Below are 12,590 nucleotides of genomic sequence, written 5' to 3' on the forward strand. Positions count from 1 at the left end.
TAAATTAGCCTGTTTAACCAGTTAAGCTCTATTTTATACATTGTTGTACAATAATAGAGAAAATAGCCAATCAACAAGCTCACAATGTGTTGCAATGTTTGAAAATCGATTATTTTATTATTTTAATTTAATTGATGATCGTATGTTATATGAAGGACATAGAGGGTATGCGTGTGACATCATCATCCTACCCGGAAGTTATGCGGGAACGTCTGCCGAGTGGCAAAAACTACGTTCTGTCCTTGACAGCCCCTACATACAAACAGAAAAGTCATATCTGATTGCATTTAACGGCGTTAAACAACATTAAATTCATTTTGCCACTCACTTTGCCACTCAATTTTGCCATTAACTTTATGCATGCGCATGCCCTCTATAAAGGACGCACAATGCTTAAATGAGTTAACAATCTAAACAATCTAGGATTTATTCTTGATTTTGTTTGTATGATATGATATCCCCGGGGTGTGTTTTCTCTGTATAGTCCTATATATATACGAGGGGCTTTGGGGTGCTGTCACTTGTGTTCAAGCATGATAAATAAAGTCAGCCAAGCCCGTGCAGTCTGCACTTCTGTGGAGGAGTCGTATGTGAATTTCATTGACCTTGTCGCAGGCTCACACCTAAGACAAATGGTTCTTATGCTCTGAAGCACCACCATTAGGCATGATGGCCTGTAATGTGGCACATGCAAGCTAGGATGATATCCCGTAAAGGAGGATTTTTTATCACTGTCAGATACAAGCATTGCCAGCCCACAATGTTCACACTCGGTGAACATGGATAGAGCAGGAGGTTTTCAACCTTTTTCATATCAAGGTCCATTATTTATTTATTCATTAATTGAATTTGAGCCAGGGACCACCATTTGATTTAGCCTCTCGGACCCAAAAAAATAATATTTTGATGTTGTCGTTGGATAAGATTTTGTCCACAATTCCATGCTGTATTGCTGTTGGTACCATAGGAGAGATAACAGGCAAACATTGATCAAAATATCAATTCTCTACGCGTTATCTAATTGTGTAGACTTCTTTAACAATAATTTAACTCTTGAGAGCGTAAAATCAAACCAAATTTGATTTCATTTTACACTCTCAAGAGTTAAAGATCTATAAGGGTCCATTTGGTTTACCAATTCTGCATAATTTAGCTGGGGACCACCTGGAATTCCCTCAAGAACCACTGGTTGAAAACCACTGGCATAGATCAATGTATTTTTGGTACATTTCCTTACAGGAAAACAAGCTATACTGTATGTAAATTAGTTTCATGTACAGGGTATAAGGTGGATTATATGGTTTATAGATCTCTTCTTCATTGGATTTTGTTGTAACAGTATAATTAGCTGTCATTTAAATTATACGGTATAGTAACAGCCAAAGCAACAATCTTTCAGCTTGTCTAACTATTGCAACAGAAATTGGTGGTGATGATAATGCTCTCTTGTACAATCTCATTCTATTGTATTGTCAATGTGCCAGTGACGCACGCACGCACGCACGCACGCACGCACGCACGCACGCACGCACGCACGCACGCACGCACGCACGCACGCACGCACGCACACAAGACCGAGATGAAGCGAGAGACTGACAGGGAAAGAAACACAGTTTGACATTACTGTGTCAGTAAGTATTAATATCATGCCTCCTGGTGGAGGTTTTTGCTCCACCAAGTGCCCATTAGTAGTCTCTGTTGCTCTCATTGAAGTGTGCATGTGAAAATGGTATTTCACTTAGTTGCACTAGAATCTTCATTTTGTCTTTGAAAGTTGAAGTGACTGTGCATGTGAAAATGGTATTTCACTTAGTTGCACTAGAATCTTCATTTTGTCTTTGAAAGACTTTGCACACAATTCGTGTTTGTACAGCAACAGATGTAACTTAAAATAGATTCAGGTGGAAATGAAAGAGAAGAATGCACTGATATGTATTGATAGTATCAAGTGTGTCAGTCTTAGAACTCAGCACAGCGACAGCACAAGCATGCATTAATACAACTGATTAAATCCATTAATTTAATCCTTTTACCCTCGTATATAGTAAATAGCAATGCAGTGACTCATTGTGTATAGAAATAGTTGGAGTTGTTAAAGGCATATTTAACGTTCAAATAAAATAAACAAAAAATATATATAAACGAATAAAAAAAAGTAATGCATTAGAAGGACATTCTAATGTGTGAGGGGGGGGGGCGTGATTGTGAAAGTGAAATATCCCTTTATTGCCTTAAGTAGACACACTTCAGAGTTAATTAGTAGTTAAGTAGACACATAAGTGTACAGCTACTACAAAATCAGACACCATGAAAAATAGATTTTCTGTCCCTTTGTTACTTAGTCTGGAGGTCAATCCTGGAGGTCAAGTAGATTTTAAAGCTTGGATTTTTTCAAATGCACCATTTTGATGTATTTAATCAGAGTTAAATCACCACAGAGTGCTTTACTGTATATAATGTATGATAGTGGGCTTCTTTGGGTCCTGGTGACCAGTTTGATCGAACCGTCATCAATAAATGTGCAGTTCATCACCTTAGAAAGCATTCGATTCAGTGCTCTGACCCTTGCCAATGGGCTTTGGGATATGGGACTATGCTGTATTTCACAGAATGCACCTGAAACCTCTGGTACAAACATTGACACATTAACTCAGGGGTGCCCACACTTGTATGACTTGAGACTTATGATTTTACTTTCAAAATGATCAGCTGCTCAACAAGATCTACCTACCAAAAGTAATTATGAACCCATTGCTGAATATAGTTTAAAAATCACACTTGTGTGAAGTGAGGGGCACTCTTATCGTCATGCATCATCGTACATCATTCCGTGCTCGGCCATTCACATTATCACACTCCGTGCTACGGACGCACAGACACACAAAGCTGTGCATAGGAGGGGCTAGTGCCGCACACAAATGTACGTGAGGGGTCTTACATATTCTTGTATATAACTTTTTGTAATGCTACTGACATTTGTGTGCAACAATTGCTTTGTGGGTTTGAGCTGACAGGCCATTTTTTATGTCAATCAATCAAGTCAACTTAATTCAAGTGGCAGTTGCCAAAAATAGGGTTTTTTATATGAAATTCTATATTTTTAGGGCATGTCATGTGGTCTACGTGCACAGCCTTTGTGATCTTACTGCTACTGGTAGATCGCGATCTACCTTTTGGGCACCCCTGCTAACTCGTATAAAATCACATTTTCATTTGAGTGCAGCAGAAATGTATCCAGGCAGGGCCAGGGGACGTTAGACCTTGGGTTCTCCCACCTATCGCAGTATGACCATGGATTAACATATAGACAGCATTTTCTCCAGTTCTGTACCAATAATGTGTATTAACAGAAATAACAAATGCTGATTGTCTATATAAGCAGGGATCTATATGCACATTCATAGTATAGATTTATCTGCTTTGCAGTAGTTTGCACACCAGCCAACTCGAATCCAAAAGAAGCCCTCCCTTGGATTTCACTTTTAATTTCTCTCCTCTCTAGTTCCGAGTAGTACAAAACCTTAAGGTCATTCACTCTGTTCCATCTCTAACAGCTCCTGTCTCAAGCACAGTGATGTGAGACATTGGCCATCCCAGTAAGCCTTATTAATCCTTTAAATAAGTCCATACTTTGTGCAGTGAGCAGAGCTCTTCTGTGACCAGACCACCAGTGCAATCAACTTCCCAAAGTCCCTTCCAAAGTTAGGTTTTCATTTTCTAGTCATCTGTTGTAGTTTGCACATTAACCCATTTAGACCCGAGGACGTGTCACCTCATAGCCGTTAACGGAGAGACAGCTGACCTCCAGGAAAGACTTGCAGGGTAACACGGGCCAAACCCCTGTTGCAGCACTCGCAAGAGGGCACCACACAAGCTACAGATCGTACAAAGGATACCCCCAGAGTCTCCCGAGAGGAGGGGAGGAAGAGAGACTCGTTAGGACAGATTCAACAGTGACAGTGTAAGCGACGTGGGTATAGAATAAACTCAGTTCCATACAGGTTCTCCACAATAACTTTTACTTTAATCTCTCACGTAAGCAGAACAGTACAGTCCAACACATGTCAACAACAACGGAACAGCATCCCTCACAGGACGTCCTCCCTCTTCTTCTGCTCCCGTTTTTCCTCTCCCCTCTAACTTTACACCACAGCGCCCCTAGCGGAAACTCTGATGATAACCGCTGGTCATTATAGTTTTACCAATATTGTCATGGCTGAGTTTCACCCTTACAACAGTGACACAGACACAGAGAAGGCTCAAACAACCCAGCTTGACTCAAAAACACCAGAGTAAGGTCAAGTGTGGACAAGGACAGATGCATGCACAAACACCGCACAGACTTATAGTCAGACAGTGGTGAGACGTAGGAGGACCTTAGGCAGGACGCAAACCACAGTCCTAGAGACCTCTACAGTAAGTGCCTGCAATCCCCCAAGAACACACAAGGCAGGTGGAGCCTCCTGTTGGCTCTGGCATAAGAGAAAGGACAATAGATGGACGCCTGGATGAGAGGGGCAGTGACTTGGCCAATCACTGCTGACCCGCCAGCTGGGTCGAGACACTCTAAAAAGGTTGATGATCTCTCTTCCAGGCCAAGGCTTTATCCATTTTAGATGGATTATAATTTCATCTTTGATGCATTTACAAGCTAACCATGATCAAAAACCATATTATTTTTTAAATCGTGAAAATCTGGTGCAAATCTTTGACTATCTAGTCTTTCACAGTGAATTCTTTTTTTAACTCAAGTCTTTGCTTCTGGGGGTCCCTGAAACAACACATTTTCAAATGAGGGTCCGCGGCCAAATACAGATAATTCTGTGGGTCCTTGACATGAAAAGGTTTGAGCACCAGTACATTTTTCAGAAAACTGTCAGGATTTAAGACATTTTGTAGAATCTGGTCACAGGTCTTAATGGGTCAATCACCCACTACTGGATTCGTAGTTAATGGAAGAATAAATCAGCTTTATTAAATGGTACGTGACACGTCCACAAACATAGAAAAACATTCTAAACCAGACTTCAGATATAGATGTAAAAGCCTAAATTTATCGTGCACCGTGTCAAACAAAGGCCACTGTTGTGGCTCATCACGGCAGCGTCGACCGGAGGAACCATTCCCAATGCCTTCTATATCCTCTCGCTATCCTCCCATCTTTTATGAATATGTCTGTCCAGGCCTGAGTCACTGGAGAGAGATATGGGGGGAAGAAAGAGGGATTCTATACGGCGCTGAATAGTGCAGGTGGTAATGGATGATATGTCACAGAGACAGAGCGGCGTGGTGCATGCTAAGAGCCGGGGCGCAGCGGCAATGCACACCCACTAAAGCACCGGGTCGGACTGATAGAGTGAAGCGGAGCGGAGAGTCCTCAATCAAAAGCACTGGCCCTTCACGGCACAAGGCCTTAGGAAAGAGGAGATATGTATTCATCTGATAGTGCCGGGTGACACAGACCTCATTTTTAAGATGGAAGTGCTACCTTACCAAAAGGGAATTTGCGGGGAGCCTCGGCTGCATCGCTCGCTGTATAGATCTAAGCAACCTTTAGATTATACCGTAATGGGAAGAAAAAAAAAGATGATGAACACACACCTCCTGTTGTGGTGGAAACAAGATTGTTCAGAAACAACTTGGGGCTACAGGGCTCTGGGTGAGCCATTAAATGCGGTAATGCTCATCTATATATCAATTTAGCAGCTGCAGTTTCACGAATGTTTATACACAACCTAAAGGCTTTCTATAAAAGCCACTACTGCTGATGAATTTCTGTTCTCCTGTTGGATGGATATATCTTTTTATTTGTCGTGTGTTTCGTCTGTGCTGCTGAACAGACACCTCCTATAAGGCATACTATACTAGCCTAGAGTTTTTCAGCCTCCTGACACTCAGTCTGACATGAATGGACTTTGTTATAAATACATTTTAATGTTCATGATAAAATACCAAAAGAATAATTCTACTCTGCCTGTGTCTCATAGGAAGGCTGTGTGTGGGCAGTTCCGAAAGCCGTCCACTAGTGACATCATCGTTAAGCAGATTTTTAAACAAGATTTCAAAATATATATATTTAGCCAAATTATTTTTGCTATTTTATCATGAGGACCAATTATATGAAGATAGGTTGAAAAATGTAAGTGGTTAAAACCACGTAAAAAAAAAGAAAACAGGCTTGCACATCCAGTTAAAAGCAGGTGCAGGACCAAGTGATCAAGACAGGTCAAATAAGTCCTCACAGACCCCCTTTCCACCGGTTGGTTCCCAATGGGAACCGGTTCAGTTCTTTTGAACAAAATTGGAACGTTAATTATACTGTACCTATATTAAATTGTTTATAGGATCAATATAAGTAAATTAATATATGATGATAACCGTTCCACAGTAGTAGCTTTTTCATATTTTCTATTTTTTTTTCATATTTTCCTATATAATGCCTCATTTGCATATTTATAATTTAAAAATTGTAATACAATAAATCATTGTCTTCATGTAAGTAATCCACTGGGGAAGTTGCATGGTGATAATATAGGTACGATATTTGCTCCGATTATGCTGTCGGGGACCATTTTTGGCGCTCGCCGACAAAACTCCCGATCTGATGCAAGATCGGGCTTTGATCTCCGAGGTTTTGCTCGCTGGGTGTGAAAGGCTCTGCGAGAAGCTATAGCGCCGATAAAAGCGCTCGCCGACGCCTTCCCGACCGTTTCTGAATATCTAGCAGGGTTGATATTTGGCTCTGTCGCCGACTGGACATCGTACAGTATGAAATGGGTTCCGACCGCGTCCCGAGAAGTCCTGTATTGCAGCCAATGAGAGCACTCACTGACACTGTCTGTCTGTCGGTCGTCGACGATCAGATGATAATATATATAACCTTTATTCCTTGGGTAAATACCTGTCCTGTGTCGTACAATGGTAGCTATAGTAGCCCAATGTTGCTGTTAAATAGTCTATAAAACCAACTCATTTCACTTGAATAATGTTGATAAAACCGCATCGGAGCAAACTTTTGGACCTCGTGCGCTCTCTCTCTCTGTGTCTGTGTCTGTGTGTGCGTGTGCGTGTGCGTGCGTGCGTGCGTGCGTGCGTGCGTGCGCGCGCGCGCACGGAGAGAGACGGAGAGTTATTTCATGAAAATCAAGATTTAACGGCCTGTCTCGCTGCAGCCCACGTAGGCTACACGCTATCACAAACATTTCGACCTGTGTAGCCTGGCTATCCTGTGTGTGTGTGTGTGTGTGTGTGTGTGTGTGTGTGTGTGTGTGTGTGTGTGTGTGTGTGTGTGTGTGTGTGTGTGTGTGTGTGTGTGTGTGTGTGTGTGTGTGTGTGTGTGTGTGTGTGTGTGTGTGTGTGTGTGTGTGTGTGTGTGTGTGTGTGTGTGTGTGTGTGTGTGTGTGTGTGTGTGTGTGTGTGTGTGTGTGTGTGTGTGTGTGTGTGTGTGTGTCGTGCACGCAGAGAGAGAGGCGTCCTGTGTCGGTCTCGCGCTTGTATCACGGCATCCTGCACGTACTCCTGCAGTGTGATATACACAACGATCTGATGACTCCTACAGTGTGTAGGGGCCATTAGAACCACAAAGAACTGTGGAAAAGGGGTCACACTGTAGCGTAGTATGGTGCTCCCAGTCAGCATTTTATTAATGTTTCGACTAAAACGGTCTTTTGTTATTAAGAATAGTGTTCTTTGATGCTCTCTTCGTGTACTAGTGAGGCAACTGAGAGTCAGTCCCTCATCCTCCGTTGTTGTTGTTGTTGAAAAGGACACGTTTCCTCCTCTCATACATTCTCTCCTTTTGTTTTCATTCCAGGAGTCTCCAGTGTCTCCACGACCCGGGAGCGGTCGCCATAAGAGGTGAGCATGAGAGCTTTGTTGTTATCGTTCCCAACCAGTGGGTCGGGACCCATTTGGAGGGTTGCAGACAAATCTTTATGGGTTCTTTAGTTTTTTGTTTCCTAAATTTTCCTAAAGTTTTCATGAATTAATACCAAATTAAATGACTTTTCTAAGACATTTCTTGAATAAATACAATATTTTCAAAATAAATTCCATAAATTAGGAAACAAATGTTTAAGAAGTAGTGAAAATAGCAGATCTACAAGCGTACAACGCGTCGGTTCGTGCCACGTTGTGCACTTGTAGATCTGCTATTTTCACTAAGTTGGGTCCCGGGCCTGTTTCTGGGAGCTCTCATGTGCTGTTATATTCGAATGTTTTATTCATTCCGGTGCTGACCCCAAACATAAACAACACAGTTTTATTCCCGTTCCCCATGACAAGGTATTAAAAAAAGGCTGGATAATTAGATTTCTCCCTCCGGGGTTAGGGGAACTATTAAATTGGAAATTACTATGCCAGTTCGGTTTTGGCCTTTCTGATCCACATAAACGATTAAGCTATTATGGTGTATCAGTGGACGTGATTGTGGTTTTTCATGAACTACTTCAGAGACATAGCACAGTAGATTGTGTGGAAATGTTATTTTATAACACTTGGTTCAGTATTTTATAGTTTGGCCGACAGAGCCAGACATTAGTTTTTGGCATGGCATACCGCACATTCTCACACCACGTTCACTTTTTATAGGTCCCGCGTGTGTATGTGAAAACCGTCTTACGCAACCTTGTATTATAATGTATGAGGCCTCTAGAGTCTTAAAGATGGAGTGCCGTGATTTTGGTACTATTGCTGTTTTGTGTGGAGTTACCATTACTCTAATACAGGGGTTCTCAACCTTTTTGGCCGGGGACCCCCGGAAATGCTTTGGCAACATCTCGGGACCCCTGCCCCCTCCCGACCCCCAATATAAATGGACTGCTACAATAACCTTAGTAATAGAGACAATACACCATAAATAAATACTGAAACCATAATCATTAGGGAAGGTGTATGCATGTACTATGTGTACTATATGTAAACTCTTCATTTCCACTTTACAGCCATTCAGTTGCAAAAAAACCAAAACAACTTTTTTTTTTTTTATATATATAATTTGGGGACCCCCCAAAATAATTTGGCGACCCCTCAAGGGGTCGCGACCCACAGGTTGAGAACCCCTGCTCTAATAGACCACCAGGTGTGGATATAATTTTAAAATATGTCTTCCCTGTGTATTTTTGGTTTCTTCCTGGAAGCTGAAAGCCTTTGAGTCAAAAGGCCCAATCGAAAATACGGCATTTTTGTGACATCATAACCCCCAATTGCCATACATCTACGGCATTGGTGCGGAGCGTGTTAACTCATTGAACACCAAGGACTTAATTAACGTCTCTTTCGTGAAATCCCATGGCGCCAGGAATACCTTTAACGTGTTTTTGAGCTTTTCATTAATTCATAATCGTCTCGCTAATATTTACCATAAAGCAGGGCTCCCGGGAGACAGGCAACGCCCTCCCAAAGATGGCGGCCCACACACAATGCTGGGGCCGCCGACCTTTTATAGCCGTTTTTCCTCAGAATTATGGCTCAGATTGAGCTGGATTGAACAATGCACCGATGTTAGCGGATCAATACTAAATCGAAGTTACCACGCGGTTATTAATGCTTCTGAAGACTCTTAAATAGACGATGATCGCATTACCTTTAGCCGATTCTCGCTAGTTGTTTTTTTGGGGACCGGAAACGGCCCAGTATTTCAAGAGAAATAGAGTGCTGTATATGGTGGCGGTAAGCCGACAGCACCAGGGGTTTTAGTGATGGGCAATGAGTTAAGTAGTCACATAATAATGATCTACAATCGAGTGTTGATGTAACCCTGACTGTATACAAATGGACCATAATGGGTCCGATTTTTGACACTGCCTCGCCTAGTGCTTTACTGTCCCATGGGAGCTGCGACACTTTTTATGTTGCACGATTTTGCATAAGATTTTGCAATAGCCACCCTGATCCCACCTGCCAAGTGCACCAGCTGACACTCTCAATCTGGCCATGTAATTATGGCTGCTGCTCTGATTGGTTGGCCTGGCCACACTTGGACGCTCCAGGGTCCTGGAGCGGACAGCCTGCCAGGTGGGCAAGGCAACATGGCCATACAGCTTCTTCCCCCCTCTCTCTCTCTCTCTCTCTCTCTCTCTCTCTCGGAGTGCTAACCTCCATGAAGGCACCTGAATGGATCCATGGACGAGCGCTCTGCGTTAAACCCCAGCTGCGTGCTCTTCTGCTCGTGCATGGCACTTCACCTGCCTGTAGTTCCTTCTGGCTCCAAAACGATGGAACGCACTTCCCATTGCATTCAGAACCGTAGGCTCACTCCCAATCCTCCGCCGTAGTCTGAAAACCCACCTCTTCAGACTCCATCTTAGCCCGTAGTACTTGCCCTAGCCTCGACGACCTGCTGCACTCCTCACCCCATGCCAGGGCTTTGCTCTCTCCCCACCTGCTGAGATTCCCAGAGGGTCATTGACTCAGCCTGTCTCTCTGCCAGCTCAGCTGCTAATGGGCCACAGTGTGTGCTGTTTAGCATTGAGGAACTGGCTGTTTACACTGGCTCTTTAGACACTTAAAGGCCTATTTCAAAATGAGCTAACATAGCCGGTCTACAAACCCGCGGCACCACGGGTTATAAGCTTCATATCAAAATAGACCGGCAGAAGATAAACACATACTTCTAGTGCTGCCCAGGTTGCTAGGAAACGCCTTCGCCCCTCCCGGCACAAGGCGTAATGCGCGCGCATCCAATAGGAATCCACTTAATGTGATTTCTTTCCTGCCTGTTTTCTCTGAAAAATACTCCAAAGTCGTTCTTTTTGCCAAATCCGTCCGGCGTTCAGATGTGAATAGTGATTTTTGATCGCATCGCGGCCAACATATTACAGTTTCTGGCGAAAGATAAACAACATAGCCAGCTGCTAAGACTACAATGTGCTTTCGGTTTCGTGGAAGCGGGGCTCAATACATATGAATCATGGCGCTGAAGTACCTAGACAGAACACTAGAGGGCGGCTTTCAAAGTGTTCTGCTGAATAATTATAGTGTTTATAACAAGTCATAGTACAGATACCAGTAAGACGCAGCGAGGGCGTGCACGCATCTGGGTGACGGCAGACTGCTGGGCGAGCTTTGGCATGGGGGGGTCAGATCAAGGTTTTGCAGGTTTTCATAGTAATCTGCAACCTACAGTCGTAACTAATATAACAATTTACAATTACAATTTAGGCATTTAGCAGACGCTCTTAATCCAAAGCGACTTACATTAAGCAATAACAAAAACAAATAACAAAAGCATGGCATACATCACATAAAAAAGGGTCCCGCACACTGTCAGAAAACTTGCCAAAAATGTTGCTCTTTTACATCACATATATAAAAAGTAGTTATCATGACTCAAGCGTAAACTAAGAACGTAACAGTGGAGTATCTAAACTATACATACTATACTATATTATATATTATACATGTGTACTATAAAGTGCTATGACTACATAAAAAGGCAATTCTAGTGCTGTCTACGTAACAAGCTATAAGTCTGTTTAAAATACTACCTAAGTCTACATAAAGTGCTATCTAAGGGGCTAGGCTAGGGCAAGTGCTACGGGCCATGGTGGAGTCTGAAGAGGTGGGTTTTCAGTATAAGAGCGTGTGTGCGACTGTGCGTGTGTGTGTGTGTGTGTGTGTGTGTGTGTGTGCGTGTGTGTGCGTGCGTTCTTAAGAAAGAGAGAGGTGGAGTGGGAAGACATTGGGAAGTGTTTCATTACGCTGTCCATAGAGTTATATTATATATATAAGTATTGTATAACTTATACAATACTAGACCGGTGCCCAACTGTAGAGCACAGAGTCTGTAACGATTGAAGTTGGAGATCCATGCCCCACCCGGCTATGCAATACTCCAATACTCGTACCGGTGTCAGAGTACCTGTTCCACTCATCTGTCTGTGTTGTGATGTCAGAATAGGCCAGCTCCATACAGTATATGGAGCTTGGGCTGTCCAGAGCCCGGGCAGAGGCCTTTTGTGGTGGTTCTGGACCAACTGTGGGTCCGACCGACTCGACACCGGGCACTGCACTCCCTGCGGGGGTGTGGAGCGTGAAGTTGAAGTCGGCGGGGCGAACGGTTCTCCAGTTACGTGGATTACAGACGTACACACGTACAGAGACTTGGTGCATTTATAGATAGATTAATATTATAGTCTCGAGAACCGATGGCCCCCACGTATTCATTCCAATGAAGGTGTGCGTGGGTGGGTGCGAGTGAGCGAGCGTGTCACTGTGTTCACACCTGCCCCCATGTAATGCCTGTAATGAAAGCCTTGAAGAACCACAGTGGGAGAAAGGAATGAAACTCACTCTATCTTGGTATTGCTGACTGCCATGGAGAGCATTTCAAGGACTTTCTTTTTATCGAAACAATTTTCAATTTAGGCAGGAGCATCCAGGCTGATTTACATTTACATTACGTGATTTACACGTGCATGATTGCAGTAAACAGTGTGAGCCCTAGTCAACAACCTCCAGAGTAAAAGGTCACATTATTAGAGTGCAAAGACGACTTAAAGCAGCAGGCGCCGCAATGTTTAGCCCCATTAGAGAGTGGGGGGAGAATAACCTGTCACTTCAGTAAATGTCAAGTTCCACGATAAAGTTCT

General features: G+C 43.1%; 1 protein-coding gene across 1 annotated transcript in view; it reads left to right on the plus strand.

Annotated features, from left to right (window-relative positions):
* pawr (PRKC, apoptosis, WT1, regulator) overlaps positions 1 to 12,590 on the plus strand; it is an 88,525-nt gene that overhangs the window by 59,347 nt on the left and 16,588 nt on the right. Inside the window, exon 4 of the mRNA XM_079493806.1 lies at positions 7,814 to 7,857. Within this exon, the coding sequence (XP_079349932.1) occupies positions 7,814 to 7,857 (44 nt within the window). The remainder of the gene's footprint in view (positions 1 to 7,813; positions 7,858 to 12,590) is intronic.

This window comes from Electrona antarctica (assembly GCF_951216825.1).
Source record: "Electrona antarctica genome assembly, chromosome: 23".
NCBI lineage: Eukaryota > Metazoa > Chordata > Actinopteri > Myctophiformes > Myctophidae > Electrona > Electrona antarctica.